Source organism: Camelina sativa, chromosome 5, assembly GCF_030686135.1.
Source record: "Camelina sativa cultivar CO46 ecotype springtype chromosome 5, ASM3068613v1".
Lineage (NCBI taxonomy): Eukaryota > Viridiplantae > Streptophyta > Magnoliopsida > Brassicales > Brassicaceae > Camelina > Camelina sativa.
Window position 1 is genome coordinate 4,381,331 of NC_141884.1, and position 23,709 is coordinate 4,405,039.

The window sequence follows — 23,709 nt, forward strand, 5'->3', positions numbered from 1 at the left end:
TAATATGAAAAAATAATTAGCTAGCAGGCTTAATTATCAGCCAAGTGATGTAAACGGGACAAACAAGTTCACATAGACTTGTAACTCACCGATTTGCTTCAATCACTTTCACACTCATAATCAAATATTGGATTATTCACTTCAATCTCTTTTAGATCATAATACTACAAACAGAAAGAATGGGGTCCCCATACACAATGGTCTGGCCTTACCACGAAAAAATACGTTAGAATACAAATAACGCATTAATTCCAAATTGACTTCACTTCTTCAAATTCGTTTTATAAGTTTTCCTTGGTGTTGTTTTTTCCGCGAACGAGATATTGCCAAAATGCAATGTAAAAGTTCTAGGAGCATATACCCCGTTTGTCAGGTTTGCAAGTGGGCGGGAGTAATAACTAGTGTGAATTCCACATGAACAAAATCCACAAAGATGATAAAGAAACATTCCCACGATTGGTTCTGTGACCATAAATCACATCCAATCACCAACATTTAATGCTCGAGGCCGCATTCAGTTTTGGACAAAGGCTGGTAAAATTGTAATGGAACTTTGATATAATCAACATGATTGATATGTAATGACATCAATGGATATTAGATGATTGATATTTGTAAAACTTAACTTATTTAATCTACAGCTTTTATCAGTTACGTACTTTTTGACAAATTTGTCAAGAGCTTCATTGTGATTTAAGTGTAGTTTTGACCACTAAAATGTCACCTTGTAGCTGTAACTCTATAATTTTATTGGTTGAGACTCATTTGTCCTAAGACCAAAATATATTTGTTGGTGCTTGGTTGAAAGAAAAAAAGAAGAGTTATTTGGTAACACAACAGGAAGGAGTTGGTGAGAATTGAGAACGACTTAGGAATGGGTTGCCTCCAGCACACATTTGACAAATTTTTTGTCGATTTCATCACCACCTTTCGCCAACTTTGACAAACTCTGCAAAATTACAATATATAATTCAACTTTCGTTTACCTTAAATGTACTAGAAGGCAAGCACGACTCGGTTTGACGTGTTACTGTGAGGTTACGACCTATCTTCAACTTTTTGGAAGTACTTTTATATATATCCAAAATTTACTTGAAAAATATATTTTTGAAATTAAGGATCTTATAAAAATATGCACCATTTTACATGTCATTATACGAATGTCTTGTAATGTTAGGTGATTAGTAACGTGGGACGGAAATCAAAAGGATGATATAAATTATAAAGAAACAAAAGCTGGAAATTGCAATTTTTAATTCTAAATGTGTTTCAAATTCATATGGAATGGGAAACATGACAGCACAAAACAAGACACAACTACAACATTTCTTATGTAAAAACTACTTTTTAACCTCTATCTTTTGGCGGTCCCATCGATTTGTACGTAGCAATTTGGACGGCATATTTACTCGGTAACAAAATACTATTACAGTATTTACTTACTAATCAAGAAGTCATAAAGTAAGACAAAAGATTGCAAAATGTAAGATGGATTATGTCGGTCGTGAGTTATATATATCAAGGGAGGTGCGTTTTGTCAAATCACCAAATCAGTATTATAATCATACTTACTGTAAGTGTAACAACTTTGGGATAATAAATTGGTCTCAAAAGATTAACAACATCATTCAAAAACATAAAGAACAATCATTCAAAGTTCAAACTATAATCTCTTTTTTTTTTTTTTTTAACTCGTGGAGGTTGGTTATTGAATTTGATTAATAAAAACTTTACACGATATCCCGTAGAAAATTAAAAAACAAATCTTCCAAAAACAGAAAGAAAAAAAAGAAATGTTAAGATCCCGGAGAAAGTGGGAACACAAAGAAAGTAGGAAAAACAAAGTTGATGTGAACTACAGAGACTAAACAGAAACCACAAAGACACGGCCAAAAAGACCTACTCCTCCACTCACTCTCACTTGTCTTTTGAATATCTTTTCTGTCTCGAGACTTGCCTCTCTCCTAACCCCTAACATTCAAATGAAATCGACTACACATAAACCCTAACGATCTTCGGTGAAATGATTTTTCGTTCGTTGGTGACAAAACTATGTTTTCTGAATAGTAGTTTCCTAAGTGATTTGGTCCTTGATTTGACTAGCTACTAGAATTATTGCTTAGAAGTTAACTCAAGTTTTTTTTTTCACCTAAAAATTCAAAGTTATTATAGGATAATTCGAGTAAACCGAAACAAACCGGGAAAATATAGGATATTAAAAAATCAAGAAAAAAAGGAAGACAATATTTAAAGACGTCAAGTATGTATGTAACAAAGAGTCTACACTTATTATAATGATGGCTTCGTCGTCGTCTCTTTCAAATTTGTTTCTTCAGTTTTCAATTCTACTTCTCATTGTCCCTCTCATAACGTTCTGCAAAACATCATCTTCTTCAAACCAAAAACTCATCTTCTCTCTCAAAACACAGAAGCTTCCTCAATCTCCATCGGACAAGCTTTCATTCAGACACAATGTCACTCTCACCGTCACTCTCGCCGTCGGCTCTCCACCGCAAAACATATCGATGGTTCTTGACACCGGAAGCGAGCTCTCATGGCTTCACTGCAAAAAGACTCCAAACTTGGGATCCGTGTTTAACCCGGTTTCATCCTCTACGTACTCCCCTGTGCCTTGCTCCTCGCCAATATGCAAGACCCGGACCCGGGATTTACCTATACCCGCCATGTGCGATCCGAAGACCCATCTCTGCCACGTGGCAATCTCCTACGCTGATGCTACCTCAATCGAAGGCAACTTAGCTCACGACACGTTCGTAATCGGGTCTGTAACCCGACCCGGTACTTTGTTCGGGTGTATGGACTCAGGTTTAAGCTCCGATTCGGAAGAGGACGCTAAATCTACCGGTTTAATGGGTATGAACCGGGGATCTTTATCGTTTGTTAACCAGCTCGGTTTCTCAAAATTCTCGTATTGCATCTCCGGTTCAGATTCGTCCGGTATATTGCTTCTCGGTGACGGATCCTACTCCTGGCTCGGTCCAATCCAATACACTCCTTTGGTACTCCAAACGACGCCGTTACCTTATTTTGACCGGGTTGCTTACACGGTCCAATTAGAAGGAATCCGGGTCGGGTCAAAGATACTCTCTTTACCGAAATCTGTATTTGTACCGGACCATACCGGAGCCGGTCAGACGATGGTGGATTCAGGAACACAGTTTACGTTTTTAATGGGTCCGGTTTACACGGCTTTAAAAACCGAGTTTATAACGCAAACCAAATCGGTTCTCAAACTGGTGGACGACCCGAATTTTGTGTTCCAAGGGACCATGGACCTCTGTTTCCGGGTTGGGTCGTTGACACGGCCCAATTTCTCGGGTTTACCAGTGGTTAGCTTAATGTTCCGTGGCGCGGAGATGAGTGTGTCGGGTCAGAAACTGTTGTACCGGGTAAACGGAGCCGGAACAGCGGGAAAAGATGAGGTGTATTGCTTCACATTTGGAAACTCCGATCTTTTGGGAATAGAAGCATTTGTTATAGGTCACCATCATCAGCAGAACGTGTGGATGGAGTTTGATCTTGCCAAGTCAAGAGTTGGGTTTGCTGGTAACGTTAGATGTGATCTAGCTAGTCAACGGCTTGGATTAAGAGAGTGATAGGACTTTGTTTAGTCGTATATGTTGTGTGGGGAATTGTTTTTAGACCATATATATATGTATACATTTTATATATTTTTCAGAGGATTACAGCTTTATACGATGTGATGTGGTTCGTCGTACGTAGAGTTTGGGAATTTTTGTAAGAATGTGTATTATAGGAAATCTTCTTTTTGTTTTGGTCCTTTCTTTTTATAGGAAATCTTCTTCATCTATGCAAATTTAATTTCTGGTTCTTTGAATGAGAATCAAAAAAGTTCGGCTCGGACCACTTCACTGTACAAATTGTTGGGCTTTGAATGAAACGATTGATTGGGCTAAGCCCATGCTTTGTTTTGAGACGAGTTGATGTGAGCTTTCTAGTGGGAGTTAGCAGCTCTTGGAGAACAATAAACCTTCCCTACTCTATATTAAAAAGCTACTTCCTACACGATATGTAGTGAAATCGGTTTGCTTCGACCTCAAAAGTCCATTTCTTATCTCCGTGAGATTCACCTTTTTCGTGCTCAACTTATCCATCTCGATGCATCATATATGAAGTTATAGATAAGTAGATAACTGTTTGCGAAAGTAGGAATGTTATACACATTATGAGTATCAGGGATGTGAGAATAAGTCAAAACTCTAGAGCTTAGGCAGAATCAAGCCAAAATAGATCATGCATGGATGATGGAACAACTTACTTATGCTGCCAAATCTGTATGAAACCTGAATTTATTGGAAATTTACAAGAAGATAAAAAAATGTTATTCAAAGAATAATCCATCTTAAACTAATGAGTACAACAGAAATTTAAATTCAATAGACGTCTCTACATATAAAAATGTTTTCTTATAATCGTGGGAAAAGGTCTCTTCTAGTTCTTTATTTTTATTTTTTAACTTTAGTCTATTTTTTAATTGTGTAGACAAATACAAGGGAGGTAACATAAAGAGACAAAGCATATCAAGGAGACCCAAGTCATTCCATATGCTGGTGGGTATCCATATTTGTTCATGTGATGCTATCAAAGACCCATAACATTTCCCCAAACAAATAAAAAACTTATTGATAGAAAAAAAAAAGAGAGAGTGATTTCGATTCTACGAATCTTTCATTTTCTTTGATACCTACTATTATATTTGTCTCACATTAATATAGATAAAACGATATGTCGACTCATCTATGTCGTCCATGCATATAAACGTCACATACTCTTTGCATGTTTGCCATTAAACCTGATTTGTAGATTGTCGTAGCAATAATGATAGTAACCGTTCCTGAACTAACAGATAACATATATCATAACAATAGATGGTGAGAGCATATAGATTACAGAAAGAAGAAAAAAGAGAGTAATGATAGAAAGAAAAAAAGAAGGAAAAATTTGTAGGTCTTTGTATCTCATTGCTTTTGTAATGTGTTATGTGTCCCTCTTCTTGAACGGGACTCTCAAGATTGTGTGGCTTAACTCCTGCTATTTATCCACTGGCTATTCATAGGACGCGGGGACCAATTTTGAAAACAACAAAATATAAAACAAACTTAAAAATTACGATAAGATAATGATCAAATACTTGATATTATCTCATATATATAGATATAGTTTGAAATTATCTCTTCGATCTATCCGAATTAACCGTTATCAAAATTTCGGAAACCGGACCCGCGTTATAACTGAAATTTCCATCCCATAATTTCCTGAAACTATCCGAATAATGGATGCATGTAGTATTTCTCATCATTTGGATAATTTTGTCTCTACTATTAATGTTATTCAGGCTTGCGTGTCACGGATGTGATTGTTGACCAAACATGGACCCTAAATTACATTTTTGTATTTATTTCAAATAATGCCTTTGGATCGATCGAATTTTTTACCCAATTGCTAGAGTCTAGCTAGACCTTGAGGTTGCCCTTTGGCCTTTTTATATATATTTTATAGTATTTCATATAGTATAAAACTAGTTTGCTAGCCTAATATATATTTTTGCTAATTAGCTCCAAAAAGAAGCCAATGACCACATTTAAGGACGAAATACTAAAAATAAGTTAATATAACCAGAAAGAAAAGGAAATATAATTTGTGTTCCATATTATTATGACTCTGGATTTTGAAGCAGAACCCTTTCTAGATGGCATAGACTAGCATTTGCTACTTCGTAGTTAGAACTGCTAAAGAGAGAACACATTTATATCTGTTTTGGTCTTTCGGAGGAGAATGCGCAGTAGTAACCCCTTCTTTTCCATTAGTTTTAATATGAGAAGTAATGACAGTAGTAGAATAATAAATTAGTAACCATCAATAATTGTCGATATAATAAAATGAACAAGACGGGCACAAAAGTGACAAACGAATAAATAGAGTCAAATGGAATTGTCCGGAACTCCGGGTATATCTATAATAATCCAAATTAAGCATGCTAATGAACAATCAAACAATTCATAATCATTTAACAAAGATCCCTTGGATTTGTGGGGATGGCTTAAAATACGCTTTTTCTTTGCCAGTTCTTTTGATTAGTATATTGCCATCTTGATCTTGAACTAATGGAATATCCTTTATGAAAAAATGTTATTGACATGTATCACCCATACTTAGAAGAAAGATATTGCATAGAGTATCACTTTCGAAAACTGGCACGAGAGTTGAACCTCTTGTTTTTAAATTTCCTTTAAAAAAAAAGTTAGCCCATTAGGCTTAGTTTGAGATTTTGTATTGTAAGACTACTCTTGTGAAGAAAAAAAAAAGAATTGGTTCGGTTTAGTTCGGTGACAAACATATTTAGGCTGATACATCATTAAGTCCGACAGCCTAAATTGGTAATCTCCGTAGTAGAATTGACAGACTTACTCACTTACATCATGTACTGATTTGGGTGCCAAAACCAGATGTAGTTAATGTCTCAATTAATTTACCCACGAAATAAACAGCGTCTGTACTAGATAATTTCTTCAAATAAGCCATTTTTTTGTTTGTTTGTTTGTTTGCAAAATAATATATATATATATATATATATATAAGTCATATAGGTTAAAAAAATGAAGTATTAAAAATGGAGTAGACAATAGTAGTATTAAAGGAGTCAGATGCATATGATATCTCTGCAAGGCAGAGATGCCCATGGTAAGAAACTACAAGAAACCCCAGCTGTTAGTTTTTCCATGTGAAGTGAAGTAGTATTAATTATTCAATTATGTAATTCATACTAGTATTTGATATTTCACTCCGATTACTATTTCAATTCACGAGAAAACTACCCTAAATAAACTAACCAATCAATATTCTCCCTTAATTGAGAAGGAAATTTTTACACCTCCAAACCCCAAAATTACCAATCAACATAAAATATTATCCCTCAATAAAAAAAAAACCAATTTTATTAGCAACGAACTAGCACTAATCCAAAACTTGTATAGTAGTATTTTATAAGCCTCGCATTAGTATAAGCATAAAAGGAAGTCGTACTCATATTTAACACATTCTAATAATCTTTGAAGTAAATTTTGAACAAGTCTAATGATGGCCTAGTCTCACTACATTAAACAAATCCTACAAGTTTAATTTTTTATATCATAAACAACAGAGCTTGACTGCAACTTTTTAAATACTATTGAATTCAATAATTGACAAAAGAAAACTATTAAAACCATAATTATTTATTATTAAAAAGAGAGAAAAAAAATACTACTAATAACTTTTGTCAGACTAAGCACACAAGATCCACACATAGCTTAATCGTAACAGTTCCAATGGAATCTTTTTCTCTCTCTCTCTCTCGTAAACTCTCTCTATAGACTCTACTCTCTATAGAGAGAAAGAGAAGAAACAATACATTCATCGTCGTCATCTTCACACAGTCATATAATTAATGAACAAGAAGAAGAAGAGATGCAAGAAAACAAAAACAAAGTAAAAGATAAACAAACAAAAAACAAATCGTCACAAGATGTCCAAAGACGAATCTAATTCACTATTTTATATCATCAACTTATTATTATTATCATACAATTTTTTTTTTCAGTTCTTTTATTTTTTTTTTGCATCTTGAAAACAACTTCACACTGAAACAAAGCTTCTCTAAAACCAGAAATATTCATAACAAATCTAAAAAAATTTGATCTAAAGAAAAAGTACAGAAACCAAAAGAAACATAGAACCCTTTATGTACATGTATATCTATAATCAACTTCGGTTTCAGACCACAGAAACAACAGAGACATGATGAAGAAAGAAACAGAGAGAGAGATGTGTTCTGTTTTTTTTTTGTTTTTTTAAGAATCGGAGTAGTTATCTCTCCAGCAAATAAGCATGATTACGCAGCGACGCATGATGTAGAAACGAGCTCTCTGTTCTTTAACCAATCTCGCACACTTCCTCGTAAAAGCACATCTCCCCTGTTTCTTGCCGTTGAAGGAAGCTGATGAAGTCGTCGATGAAGAGCGCGTGATCCTCGACGCGCCGCCGTCTTTCTTCGATAGTTTCCACTTCTCGTCTAGATGGACGCTTCCCGATCGAGCAAGGCTTGACGAAGACGCCATTGATGTTTCAAAAGAAAGATCTCAGATTTTCAGATATTTGCTGATGTGTGTAAGATCGATCTCACCGAGAAGAAAAGATAATACTAGTTTTTATCTTTGTGGGGTTTGTTGGAAACTGATGGCTTTGTGAGATAAAAGAAACAAACTTGGGAATTTGGAGATTTTCTCGGACTTTGGAGATTTTTTTTTATGAGTCAGCAACGAAACACAAGAGAGTTAGGGTTCTCTATTTATAATGGGTTTTTTAGAAAATACATATCGGTTTAGGAAAAGGAAGAAAAAAAGAAGGAGATGGCGTCAAAAAAGAATTAAGAAAATAAAAGATAATCAAAAGATTTTAAAATTCTTTTAAAAAAAAAAAAAAGATTTTAAAATTTTGGTAATATATTTATAGATATATTTGTATTCTTTTGTCGGTTTTAGTGAAAAATAAAAAATTGGAAGAGGATGCAGAGAGTTGTGGCAGTCGGTATTGCCCGGGGGCCTTGTTGTTGTTGTTGTGCCTCGATTGCCCCCACCATTACCACTTTTTGTTAGTAGTATATTGTGAAGGGATTTGTCTAAAAACTAAACACATCAATTAATCTATATATAAAGAGGAAAATTCCAAACTAATTACGATTTTTTTTAACGAAATATTGTTAGAAACTTACGTAATACAACTTATAATCTAGCGAGAATCGAAGAGCGCAACTGTATTATGATACGTTTATGGAATATATCCATGCACCCGTTGTACATTGGAGTTGGCTACCCTTTTTTTTATGTTTGGCTCCAAATATTATATTTTTAATTTAATTGGGCTTTAAAATCCTTTTTTATTAGATATAAAATTAGCCAGCCATATATCATGAAACGTCGTAAAATAGATAAGTTTTTAGATATTGATTCTTTATTTCCAATTTTCCCACAAGATAATCTCAATGCAAATTTGTCATAATCTCAATACAAAAAATGCTTTATGAGATATCTCATTATAACTTTTACATTTTAACAGGGAAATCATGAAACGTAAACTTTAAGCTCCTACATATTAAAAGCAATCGTCTATCGAACATAAGAAAAAGATATGTATTTCAAATGATCCGTTCGATATATGGATCCCCGATCTTTGCTAACAGTGTACAAAAAAATGAGATGCTAAAAAGTTTTAAGTTTTGTGATAATAATGATAATGTTAAAGTAGATCGGATCAGTATGTTTTGGGATTCTCCTATTCCATTATTGTATATATTAAAAAAAAATGAAGTTTAAAGAGGGAAGGAAAAGTCTGAAAGTGGGGAGAGTAGAGAGAAGAGTGAAAGAGGAGATTTTAATGCATCAAAGCAAATCTCAGTCTCTCTGCACCGGTAACTGTTAATTACTTGCTTGCTCAGATCAATTAATAACTCCACCAACAAAAGAAGAATATTTTTATATCAATTTATAGTAATTGTATTATGTGTTTGCATCTTTGTCAAATGTATATAACTTATTTATCTTTGTAACGAATTATATAATGTTTGTATGAAATTCTCTTTAACCTGATGAATCTTTATAGAATTTATTTTGTGATTTTTTTTTTTCATTATTAAGAATCGTAAGAAATGAAAAAAGAAAAAATAATTGAGATGAGGAAGATGAAGGAAGGGATGTGCAGTCACATGGAGGTGTTAGTAAGCTGGTTTGGCTATTTTAGTGTTCCTATTTTTGCCTGACTTTGATGTTTCTTTCTCTTCTCGTTCGTCTTTATTAGGGGTTTCTCCCGTATTTTTCTCATTTCTAGTAAGTTTGTTTCCTATTTTAATATTTTGTTTTCTTCAGGTTAACGAGGGCTACTTCATGCTTAATCTCGACTAGCTCCGGATGAATGAAGTTATCAGTAACAAGTTTACCAGATTTGCTCTATGAACCTAAAACGTGATACAATTTTTTATTGAATGAGAAATCTCGAAAAAAAGTAAACTCAAAACATGGGTGATTAAACCAAACTACATATGAATTGGATAAAAAATATTTATTAAAAGAGACCAATATTATTGGGCTTAGAGCCCAACTTCATGAATTGGAGATTAGCAAAAAAAATTTAAAATATTATTCTCAGTTATCTTTTAAAATGCAAATACAGCAGTAGTGCATACTAGAATTTACGTTTATGGACTTGGTTATTTTCTTGATATGGGGTGGTAATTTCTGTTTATAATCTAATTTGAAATTGAAACACTCCTCCAAACTCGAAACCACATTTTACGACGATTATAACCATTAACCTGACCCTCTTTATATATAGAAGCTTGCTTTACATCGAAAACACATATATCATTAAGTTTTTGGGATAATATGTTTAACATTGCTACATATTCTGCGAAAGAGACAAAATCAAAGTTTGTTGAAATCTCTTAACGTTTTCTGTGTTGCATGATAATTGATATAGGGTAAGTAGAAATGTCTAAATGATCTAGAAATCTTGACTAGACGCCAGAAGTAGATAAATACATAAACGCTTACATCCAAAATGTGTCATCCATCAATCCAAAGGATGCGACGTCTGTGTATTGTAAGCTCACTTTTACTTTTATAAGTTTTTCTTTGTTTGTTTGTTACTTCCTTTTCTCCGGTGAGTTTCATGGATATTTGTTTCGTAAAACACTTTGCTCATGTTTGTTTTTCAAGGCAATTATATATACTACAGTCTACAACAGCTTACCAAACTGCGTTTTCATGGTTAAAATAACCTCTTCTTTGCTAATTATAAGAAAATTTTTACCAACAAATCAATTGAACATAAATGACAAAAAGGGTGAGTTCTTACTAACTTTTGATAGAAGCCAACATTTGATGAGACAAAAACATAGTGAGTTACAGTCGAAGAGTGTGACAACTCTATAACTTTGTTACTTTCTATCAAAGACTGCCAATGTAGAAAAAAGCAAAAATTACTATGCTGCAATAGATTCTTGTGACCTGAAACTGGAACTCAATTTTATCTTTTTGCTCAATGCTAAAATTTATCAGAAATGACTCAATGAGTTTGTATATGTTTAGTGAAAAAAAGAAAAAAAAAAAATAGGACCTATCACCTATGTATAGAACAACAAGTGTCGAAACAACCCGAAATGATATTTAGGACGCAACAAAAAAAAAGTGGAAAATACAAAACAGGCTTTTTGTATTTAAATTACTATGAATTATCTTGATTTCAACTGTATCCCCTAGTAGGATGAGGTCCAATGTCGATTTTGATGTTCAAACTTTTTGGAACATATATTCAGAGATAAAGCATTGATGATTGAGTGAGTTACACACACATGACATATCTCTCTATAACTCTCAAAATTTCATATTCTCATTCAGATTCTGACAATCTACACTAAGCCCATTTAATTTATCTCTAAAAATAATTTCACTAGCTATGATATGCCCTCAATTATATATTAGTTTTTATAAAACTGTGTGTGAAGGGGTGTTAAAAACAAACAGTGAGAGCAAGAAAGGAAACAAAGCAGAGGTCAAAAGAGAAGAGATCGTGGTGTTCCTTTTGCGTCGACGTCGAGGGCACGTGCGGCTAACAGGTGGGCGTGACCACTGACACGTGTCTGTTAGAGATGTGTGAAAGCGAGGTTTCGAGTATCGCAGGGGGACCGACTTAGCCCGCTTACCGGCGCTCTTCGCTTCTTTTTTTTACCGGTCAACGGTCAAACCCTCTCTCTTGCACGAAGAGAATCTGCAAACTCTCTCGTAAGCACGTGTTGCTATTTGCTTACTCTTTTTATCTTCTTCAATCCCTATTTTCTACCTTTGGTCGGGGGTTGAACTAGGAGCCCGATGTTTGAACACTCAAAAATGTTTTAGTAGCAATGTAGCATTAGCATACATAATTCTTCATGGGTTGGTCCCGTGTGTGTTTCATGTGTGTATGTACATTTTCTTAACAAGGCCGTTCGTGTATTTATGTTGTAAATACAGATGCGAAGCTAATTATTTAGACTCTTTTTTCTCTAGTGAAATGGTTAGAAAATGTTTAATTCTTTGGAGACATCGAATAAAAATGGAACGATACATAGAATTGATAACAAATGTTTCTTATAGTGTAATGGTAATTTTAAGAATGGAAAGAGTTGCACATTTTGATTTTTCAACATTAATTTGGGTAAGAATTTATGTTGTGATGGAAGAAAAGATAGAGAAAATGAATGTGAACATGAATGTGAATATCATCAATGATGCATAAAAGAAAATAAAAATAAAAATATGGGTTAATCATATAGTATATTGGAAAACGAATGGGAATATTAATTACTCGTCACATGCAATTTCTGACACGAGACTATTATGGATAAAAATGGGCCACGAGATATTCCATTTTTTACTAAAGTGTATTTTTATTATTTTTATGCTTTTTTTTTTTTTTGACGATACATTGCTTTTTTTTTAATTTTATAAAAGACCTTTTGATATCGAAATCAACGTAATGCAATCAAAATTCCACAAACATAAGATCACAAATAATGCCTCAAATGCTCAAAATTATAAAGCCTATAAACAAATTTTTGTGATTAAAAATTGCGCTTTTTTTATTTATAAATTGCACTAAGTAGAGAGATGTGTTCCATTCTTTGAATATTAATATCAAACTATTTCTCCTACGCAATGCAGCAATTGATAAACCTTTAGTAGTTTTAACTTGAAACTGAAATTGCCCTTTTGCATTAGAATGCTTGTGTTCATGCATCTGATGATGTAAAATTAGTAAGTACTATGGAAGACCAAATCTCGATAAATGAGCTCTAAGTTCAACCGTTACGAGGTTAAATATGTTGAATCCAAGAACATTACCATTATATATTTATCTTTGCTTACATAAAGACATTGCTTCTATTTATAGGAATGAGAGCTTCTGACGGTATTCGTTTATTTCTTCTTCAATTTGTGTAGATAAAAAAAAAGAAAAAAAAATCATATATATAACGAACGAATATAATGGTCTACATTTCAACACGTAAATGATCTTACTTCAAATTTTTTTTTTGGTTGAAAATATCTCACCTCAATTGCAGCATTTGATATGAATTCAGAATTAGATTCATAAGAAATTAGCAGTGATAACTGATAAATTAGGTCTGCTTTGGTTAACTAACCCGTTAAAAATACTAAACCGAACCGTAATCCTACTAAAAATATTTGATGGACCGAGAACCTATATTGTATAGATTATTTTAAATTCTCTCTTCTAATAAGCTTTTTCTAATATCAAAATTTTACATAAAGACAAAATTACTCAGATATAATCATATAACTATTTATATATATAAGAATTTGGTACCACAAATCAGTTAGAAACATGGAAACTAAGTATTTGTTTTGTCATTGAAGACATTAACAATGGTCAGTCAAACTATGTCCCAGAGAAAGATTGAAAAACTTATCTAACCTTTTGTCTTAGCATAATTGTTTAGCGTATCTACCGTAACTTGTAATAGCGTATATTCTTGTTATGTTGGTATGTTGCCTTCTTACTATTTTGATGTTTCAGATCTCTTTTATTGATTGGTTGGGCTTAACCTGCATTGTTTCATTTTCGTTATAGAAATTCCTTTTTTGGCCCAATTCCTCATTTTATGTCTTCGTTGCTACTTCTTTCTTTTCATTTTTGATTTTTTCACTTGGGCTCTTATCACACACAAAAAAGAAGTGAAAACACAGAGATGTCTGGAATCCTTTGATATGTATTATGACACAAATGGGTTTCGGAAATGATTTGATATCTTATTATTCGCAAGAGAAGAGTACACGTTCTTAAAAAACCAAGATGAATCACAAAACATATATGTTCATAGTGAGTCTAGTGACACTACTAATTGAAGAAGATTTGTCTTTTTTTTATATATAAAGAATACGTATCGAAATTTTCCAAAAGAATAAATAAAAAGGGTTTTTCCAAGGTTTAAAGCTTTTGATAGATGTCTACAAATTGCAGAGTAGTGGAGTTAAGTAAGGAAAATCAGCTTTTAAATTTCAGAAAAGGTTATATTAATGACAGTTTAAAACTTTTATTAATGCGTCTCATTCGATCATTGGAAGACCAAGTTTGCCGCAAAATGAATCATCGACCAAGTATCACAATTCACATTAGAGAGAAAATGGTTGGGACTTGGGAGTGAGCAACACCAAGATATATTTAACTTTTAGGCAAAAACATCCAAGCTTGCTCCGACCTATTTGATTCATCAAGCTTGATTTTGTTCCAAGAGAAGCAAGTGTTTTAGTTGATTCTCTAGCTAACTAAATTCTCTCTCAAACTTTTTTTCTCGGCCGTTGAACTGATAATAATAAGTAATTTTCAATATTCAGTTGCTTGCTTGAACCCCAAAAAAAAACTATTTCAATAGGTCAAACAAAAACAAAATGAGAACAAAGGTGATGTTGGTTTCTAAGAATCTCAAGTTAAAGAAATCATATACGGAGACAAAAGTGAACTTAACTAAAGATAACGTCATGGAGGTTAAGTTAGTTGATAGGTACTTTTTCAAGATAAAGCAAATCAATATATGTCCTATATAACTTGGCTTGTTTCTTAAGCAAAACCATCGTACGTGCAACGTGCTCATATATCGTAATAAACAAAAAAAAAGCAAGATATTCCAATCAACACTACTAGAAGTAAAGCTTGATATTCTCAAAAAAAAAGAAAAAAAAAATATTTCATATATATCACTTTTGTTAGTGATATAATTAATGTAGTGATGTAAGTATACGTAGTTAATATAACTAATCAAATTGTTTTAATCCTATTGGAACCGGAGTTCAAAGTTTTTGGTTACTGACAAAACTGATGAATGAAAAACCCAATTACAATAACAGTGATCAGTCTGACAGTAGCCCAAAAGGGTCAATCATTCACTTTGTAGAATTTATAGAGGAACAATATATAAATAGTCAAAAATGTATTCGAAATAAATATAATGTTTGGAGAAAATAATTTATCAGCTGTTATCCATATAAAGAAATACATATGTGAATTGAAACTGAAACTTACATACAGGAATCCAATGAAATGAAAAAAAAAAAAACAAAAGGTGAACAGATATATAGGATTCCAAATTTTGTGACAAAACTTGAGATCTAATCTTTGGCAAAAAGAGAGTGTTGCGTAAAGCCTAATCAGTATGAGTGCGAGACATCGATGCATGTAAATGGGAGACACAAATTTAGCAATGGTCCTTTTTGGTCCAATCCCTTAACCTTAAATTAAGGGGTTTTAACCTTTTTATTACATGATTGATTTTACTCTATCAAAAGTTTTTTTGTTTTTAAATCTTACTAGAGCCCCTAAATAGCCATAGCATGCGCGAGGGAAATTATACTAATGCGATGATCATTTTCAAATTTCACCACTAGGCCAAAACTAAGTTGGCACCATATAAGTTTTTTATATCAATCGTGGCCCTGTAAATCAACTAAATACTTAACAAAACTCATAGTATCCCAAATAAAACACTTGTATATTTACTATTAAATAATTTGTCTACCACTTCCTTACTTAGAGTGTCGGTGCGGAACTCACTCTTATTAACTAGTTAGAAATGTCTTCAAGTATATATGCCAGAATAAACCATGGTAAAACAACCATATATGAAGCCGACAAAACTCCTCGCGTTGCCTATTGTCATCATATCCTCTTCGAACGTAACATCATGAAATCTCAAACCCTTTCAACATATGTAGCCACGAGATCTTCTTCTTTTAGTATCACCAATCTATACATGACATGTTTTGCTTTTTTAGTTTTTTCTAATGACCTCACGTGGTGGTTTCAAAGGAATCCACTTCTTTTTTAAACATAGACCCCCCCCAATATGTCACCATAGCTTGCCCAAAAATTCCGAAAATATGAAGTAGCGTTTACTTTATGTAATTCGTCGCGAAAAATAACTTATATAACCCTTAGTGAAAATGCTAACATTTACATTTTTAACGATGTTTCTATAATCGTAAAGATGCTGTCAAAAGAAAATGTTTAACTTATTTATTTGTAAACTGAATTTTTTGAAGAAATAACTATAGATCTCCTTGTTTTTAATTATTGCTAGGTTTCGAGGGGAATCTTTCTTACAATGTGGTTGTGGACATAGCATGTGTGGTATCAATTAACTTTTTTGGCAATTACAAATTCTCTTTTCCCCACTTATATATCAACTCATGATTCATGACCCCACCCTCTCGTATAAGTGATGTTCCAATGTTCTCAATTTCTAAATTTGAGTAGGATTTACTCGTTACTCTTACATAGTATTGACTGTATGATCTTCAAAGAGAGTGTAAATAAATTTAGATTAAACAACAAACGATATATATGTGTAAAATATAGCATTCTAAGATGTTTTGCTCACTCAAATAACAGGCGGTACATAGATTTTTTTTTTCATTCTCATTGAGGATTTCGAATAGTCTGTTGTTCACTGGAGAAATTATTATGTAAATAAATTTATATTATCGGTAAGAATGTATAAACTAGATGCACGATGTAATTATACTTTCACTAATGAAAGAATTTGGTCATGATATAATGTGTTGCGTGAATTTAGCTCAATCAGCAATCTACACGTACTTATATTTTACGCCTAAGTATTAAATATTATAGAACACTTGTCAATGAACATTCAAACAATCATACACTGCTCAAATATATTATAATTTATATCTGATATAATAATAGCCACTATTAAGCAAGACCATCAATCCATCATTAACTATATTATTTTCCAAAAATGGTTTGGGTTATGGTTTATCAAGCAAGATTGGTGGTTACTTCGCACAGAGCTTGCTAGTATGGTTTCATTAAAAATCGACGGCTATACGTATTCGGAATATTAGTCAGGTTTCAGCCCGAATTACTTTTTATTTAAAAATATAGAAATACTAAAAGATGCTGAATATAATTAATGTTACATGCTGAAACGAAATAAATGTAACGACGAGAATTTGTTGGGAGAGGAGTGGTAGATACTTAATTCACATGCAAGTGCATTTGTGTTCTCATGATAAAGGCTTCTCAAGCTACTATGCCTGCATGTGTATTTTGGATGTAGTACATATATACATTAAATCACAAATTGTATTAAACCAACACGTCGCCGAGATTAACTCGGCAAGTATGAAATGCCAAATATATATGTATATAATTTTGTTTTTAGTGACATTTGTGTAGAGATCATCTAAAATGTTCTGATTTCTGATTCTGACGCAAGAGAACATACGAATTTAATTCTATCATGAACCTTTTAATTATTGAAAAATAAATATTATTAGGTTAATACTAAATAGTTTAGTGTGCATATAAATATATTAGGGCAAAAATATAATTGCTTTTGAAATACACATTTTTGATTATTTTGGGATTGCACCAATAAAAATTAAGATAGAAACATTTTCGGTATCTTATGTCTTCGTAATTGTTTGTGTTCGCAATAAAATGGTTTCTTACAAAAAAAAAGACAGATAATATACTTCATAGTCATACACACACGGATACACCTATAATTTGCTATTCACACTTTCTAAAATTGTAACCATACGTGAACCGTGATACACTGATACGTCCACGTATCGTCTGTAACTTACCAAACAAGTCCATCTAGAACTTCTTCAACCTAAAATCATACAGAATAACAGATTTGAGAAGCTGGCACATATTGGACTGACGTGGCAGATACAAGAAGATCTGGTTGGTGCATAGATATGCCTTGTCATCGCCATCCTCTGATATCCTCTTCTCACGGTCACCGCCTCTTACTGTTTTTCCTCTTTTTCCAATTATCTCTTTCACTTGAGACACTTATCTTATTTTTTATTTCATTTTCTAAAATTTCACTATCCAACATCTTTTTTTATTATTAGGGAAACTAAGGACATTTACTTGAATTTGATGCTTACGATCCTCAAATTTTATAGTATTATTAGGTTTTGATGATGGTGGCGCGCCGGATGCATAAAAAGATTAAAGTGAGTTAGTGTGCATGTTCTTTTTTGAACAAGAAATAAAAAGAAATATGATCATGTAGCTAAATATTAAAAACTAATCAGTAGTAGTTTATAAGAGATGTTACTTACTAATAATTGAAGCTGTGATTTAAATATATATAGAAACACTTATTAAAGTCCTAACTCTATAGTCGTCCATTGCTTCTCAAGCGTTCAAAGTAAACTAGTTATGAGTTTATGACTTATGTTTATAACTCAACATACAAAAAAAAAACTAGTAATAGAAAATTTAATTGAATAAAAGAAAATAGTCTAAAACACAATAAGCATTAAAATATTGTAATATGGGGCTAAGTAAAGAAATGTTGAATGGATGGAGATATGAATGAGGCTTTGGACTTTTCTCAAGTGAGAACTAAGAAGTGGAGAAAAGCTTGACAGTTTCGTGACATAAACATTGACCGAATAGATCCGAGAGATATCGGGCCGGTTCGGGTGTATCCACTTTACGTACGGCTAATGCACGGCGCGATACGTGGTCCGATGAATGCGGCAATTTGGGTCCATATATTTTAATTTTCCTCTTTTCTTTTGAAACTTGTTTTTAATATAAAACCAAAATAAAAATTCACTTTTTTGTTCTATGTAAGTGGGAGTCTTTTCTCTACCTCATCCTAAAGTGAAAATTCTTGAATTTAGGGGGTATGTAATTTGGCGCCAATGTAAAAGTTGAATCGTAAAAATGAGACTAGTAATTATCATAACGAATGATTAATAATTGAGGTTAATTTTGAGTTTTTGGCAAAATTAAAGATGTGAAAGTAGTGGCAACAAATGGCAATGGCATGCATGAAAAAAACAGAAAAAGGGTTTAGGACTAAGTAAAAAGAGTAAAGTAGTAATGATGGCGATACTGTTGAGCTTAGCAAATTCCGTTTCGTGATTGATGGCTACAACTTGTTTTTTAAGCAAACCAAATTTCTTCTCTCTTTTACTTAAACCCGATTAGTAATAGTCTCACACTTGAAACTTCATTTTTAAAAAACCAATATAACTCACACTTACTACAGAGAGTCCTATATTTTTTTGGATATTTACTCTGTAGTTTTCTGATGTCTCACTATCTCAGACGAGATTTCATAATATTTGTGGTGGATTTTAAAAGAGCAAATATCAATTTATAAAAGTGTAAGGTGGAGGATGGTTTGTAACCGTTTTGTCATTTCTGATAGAAGTGTACTAGCTATAGTTCTTTTTGCCATCAGTGTATTTACTTTAGAATCATTATTTTCAAGAAAAGAAGAGAGAATCTGTACGTAGTAGATTCATGTCATAAGACAATTCACCTTTGAACAAGACTACCCGCGCAAGTAAAGAAGTGTAAAAACGAGCAGAGTTAAGAACATATTAAAGGCTTATATATATGTAATGCATTTATTTGGTCAGCAAAACAAACATAATTTATGCATTAGTATAAAGTATAATCTCTTATTATAACTTTATAAGTATGAAACGCCTCAAATAAGGTCAACTCCGATATTCTTTGTCGAACTTTTTAAAAAAAAATTGTTTTTTTAATAGAAAAATTATCAAGTTTCCAAGTCGTCACAATTGTTTTTTTAAACCAGCAGGAATCAATGAGATAATTTTTTAAAGTATCATTATAGTATCTATTTAAAATGAGATTATATTTTTTTAATTATGACGAAACGGTTACAAACCTACCTCCATCTTACGTAGAATTAGTAATCTGTTTTTTAAAAGTTAAATTTTGACAAAAAGGAAAATTAAAAAGTGTCTTAGCCAATAATATCTCTCTCTTACTCTAACTTTGGAGTTCCCTTCCCTCCATAAATACCGAACCTCACTCCTTCTTCTTCCACCATCCTCTTCTCCAATTAACAAACCTTAACTCTTTTCTCTACAACAAGAGCGCAAGCTCGAAACCGCTCTTGTTCTTTCTTTCATTTTCTCCTTTATCAAAACCCTCAATAGTAAAACTTAGAACTCTCTTTTTTTTTTTTGATAATTCACACACAAAAATGGCTATTAAACTAGCAATTCTGTTTACCACATTTGTCCTTTTTAACCTTGCCGACGCTAGAATCCCCGGCGTTTACTCCGGCAGTTCATGGCAAAACGCACACGCCACTTTTTACGGTGGCAGCGACGCCTCCGGCACTATGGGTCAGTCCATCAAAACAGAGCATATATACTTGAGTAACTTTTTGTTTAAATTATATCTTAACGAAATGGGTTTAATTAATTACAGGAGGAGCTTGTGGTTACGGTAACCTATACAGCCAAGGGTACGGGACCAACACGGCAGCTTTGAGCACGGCGCTGTTTAACAACGGTATGAGTTGTGGAGCCTGCTTTGAGCTAAAATGCGCCAACGACCCTCAATGGTGCCACTCAGGTAGTCCTTCGATCCTCATCACCGCAACCAACTTCTGCCCACCAAACTTGGCTCAGCCCAGCGACAACGGAGGATGGTGCAACCCGCCACGTGAACACTTCGACCTAGCCATGCCTGTCTTCCTCAAGATCGCTCAATATCGCGCTGGCATTGTCCCAGTCTCATACCGCAGGTACTCATCTTGTTTAATAGTCTAGGGTCTTGCCAATATTTACAAGATAATAAGACCATAACTAGCACACAAAAATAAACAATTAGTGGAGGCCATTGTTGACATTTTTGTGTTCTATTTTAACGGGAGTATAGATGATCTTTTAGGTAATTTTAAATATTTAAACTAATACTTGAAGTCAAAAACTTCTTAGAGCATCATTAGTGGAGTACCTCTCCTAAGTTACTCTCAAATTAATTAATCATATAATTAATACTAATTTAAGTAAAGCAACCCTAAGAGTATTTTTGCAAAATCATTCCTTTACTAGAGAACCCAAAGAAGGTTGCTCAATTTTTTAAATAATAATTTTTTAATTTGTATTTAGTAATTATCAAACTTTAATAATCTAAAATGACAAAACAACTATTAAACTTTTTATATTACATAAAACTTTGGAATCTTAAACATATTTTACAAACTTTGGAATATTAAACATATTATACAAAATTCAAAATAGTTCACATATTTTACAATAAGAGTTGAAAAGAATTGAAACCTAAATGTTTGTCAACATTTGATCTACTAGTTTGTCTCTATGACTTGAGAAGACAAAAAGGATATCTTGAATATATTAGCATGCTGAAGGGTTATATGAGCAACCATATCAACACCCACCCTAACCGCACAAACTGGACATACCTGCACAAACTGATCTAAGTTGTCATTTAGAATCCAAACAAAGTCTCCAGAAATAGATTCAATACACACAGCTGATTCAACTATTCTCTCTTGTGAATCAGATTAAAAAAATCCTAATCTTCTCAGTTGCCTTTAGTCAAACCCTCCAAGAAACAACAGAGGAACCAATACTGCTCAGTCTAAGCTTTTGAGAATAATGTGATGAACCAACACTGCTCAGTCTAAGCTTTTGAGAATAATGTGATGAACCAGAAAGGGCAAGCAAAGTAGCATCACAGGAGTGATTAAAATGCTACAAAGACTGCAACTTTTTGAATATTATTTCATCCAAGTTCTCAGAAATCAAGCAAAGCCAGAAACCAACCAACAACAATCAACAAGCTTTGAAATTTCCATGTCATAATCAAACCATGCTTCATCAACCAAATACAAAAGCCCCTATCCTTTCATTTTATCAAGTATCAATCAAATGACGAAACCTTCCAACAAAAAATCGATTATTTCCCATAAACTTTCTCAAACCTTGAAACAAAAATCAAGGATTCTAAATCGGTACAAAAGAACACAAAGTCTATCATCTAACTACCTTGTCCTTCACCCATCAATTTGTTAGCCAATAGAAGATCAGATAATAATCATAATAATCGTTTAGAACAGAGGAAGAAAATAAAAAATCAAACGAAATGGGAAAGACAGATACAGTTATACAAAGACCACGATTCTGAAACCTCGCCGTCCGCTTTAGACCCCCGAAAACCTCCGCCTTCGTTGTTCCACCAATCTGAAACCTCCGCCGTCGTTTGTCTTCAGAACCGAAGCGTCATCATCTTAGGGTTACACCGTTTGTTCTTCGCCATCGCCTCTGCTTGCCATCATCCTCCATATTTAGCCGGAAAATTCATCAGATTCGGTCTGAATCGATGGAATTTCCCGGAATTCGCAAGAATCGCCACCCAAATCGCCTTTCACCCGACAGAGAAGAGAGAGAGATTCGGAAAGAAAAAAAAATGGAAACAAAAATAATTAAGTTTTATATTTCTCTTAGAACCAATAAAAAAACGCCACGTTGCGTTTCTCGGGGTGTTGCTTCAGTTACTATCAGAAGTAACGATACTCACTAAACTGGACTCGAAAATGGATTTAATATTCTGTTTTTGGGGTCCAACAAGAGAGTACCCCTAAGAGTATTCACCACTAATGATGGTCTTACAAATCATTTAGAAGCATTTTTGTATGATGTGTCTAATGCACAAATTAATTTATTACTAATTTCCAAAATTTATTGACATGTAAGTGAGTGACTAAACGAGTGTGAAATGTTGGTTATTGTTTGTTTGTAGGGTGCCTTGTAGAAAGAGAGGAGGAATAAGGTTCACGATCAACGGTCACCGTTACTTCAACTTGATTCTGATCACTAACGTGGCTGGAGCAGGAGACATCGTGAGGGCAAACGTGAAAGGTTCACGGACTGGTTGGATGAGTTTGAGCAGGAACTGGGGTCAAAACTGGCAATCAAACGCTGTTTTGGTTGGTCAGTCACTGTCATTCCGCGTCACAGGCAGTGACCGTAGGACATCTACTACGTGGAACATGGTTCCTTCTAACTGGCAGTTTGGTCAAACCTTTGTCGGGAAGAATTTCAGGGTTTAATTAAGTACCGAGTTTCGAGTAACTCGAAAATTTGGAGGAAATCGAAAAAATATTAAAGTGGTTCGAGACAAAAGAAAACTCTCCGCTAATTTCGCTATTCCTCTTTTTTTTTCTTTAGTTTTCATATATGGGGGAAAGTATCTTTGACTTTTGTGTGTTTTCACTTTTTTTTGTTGTGATGTTTTTGGGGTTTGGTGTTTTTAATTGTGTGAGTGGTAAAGGGGGAAATGGAAAGAGAAAGTGAGAGTAGCTGAAGTGGCTGTGAGAAAATTTTTGTAACAGCCCGCAGCTATTCAAAAGTATTTTACATGGTTAGTTTGGTTGTAAGTTACAACTTGTAACGTTTAATTTCTGTGTAATCTAAAAAAGAACATGGTTGTATTATGATACTTTTTTACGAATCTTCTGTTTTTTACTCTTTCTGACGCCATAAACAACACAGTTTTTGTTAAGTTAATTCATGTTAGTGATAGATCCACGGGGATCCCACTTAGAAACAAGAATAATTCAATGGCTATCGGTCTATTAAATTGCCTTTAATAAGTGGGATTTGATTTTTTTGACCGATGTATTTATAAAGTAAAAAAAAAAAAAGTGTTTCCGACAGCATTTGATGCAAAACGTAACATAAGTCCACAAGTCGTTCTACTTGGTATTCATTTTTCCTTTTTGGTGATATGAACGGAACA

The 23,709-nt window shown here is 33.3% G+C and overlaps 2 protein-coding genes and 1 pseudogene across 3 annotated transcripts; 2 read left to right on the plus strand and 1 right to left on the minus strand.

Annotated features, from left to right (window-relative positions):
* The first annotated feature begins 1,929 nt into the window (after window positions 1–1,929).
* Window positions 1,930–3,853, plus strand: LOC104785461 (aspartic proteinase PCS1 pseudogene; annotated as a pseudogene). The gene has a single exon (XR_015558239.1). The product of XR_015558239.1 is annotated as an aspartic proteinase PCS1 pseudogene (transcript).
* A 3,702-nt stretch (window positions 3,854–7,555) lies between these two features.
* LOC109133062 (small polypeptide DEVIL 11) lies at window positions 7,556–8,358 on the minus strand. Its single transcript, XM_019245695.2, has one exon. The coding sequence runs from the start codon at window positions 8,136–8,138 to the stop codon at window positions 7,872–7,874; it is 267 nt and encodes an 88-aa protein (XP_019101240.1). The 5' UTR covers window positions 8,139–8,358; the 3' UTR covers window positions 7,556–7,871.
* Window positions 8,359–19,646: 11,288 nt separating this feature from the next.
* Window positions 19,647–23,421, plus strand: LOC104785462 (expansin-A4). The gene is made up of 3 exons (XM_010510688.2): window positions 19,647–20,285; window positions 20,371–20,689; window positions 22,711–23,421. The coding sequence occupies exons 1-3, from the start codon at window positions 20,141–20,143 to the stop codon at window positions 23,018–23,020; spliced, it is 774 nt and encodes a 257-aa protein (XP_010508990.1). The 5' UTR covers window positions 19,647–20,140; the 3' UTR covers window positions 23,021–23,421.
* Window positions 23,422–23,709: the final 288 nt, after the last annotated feature.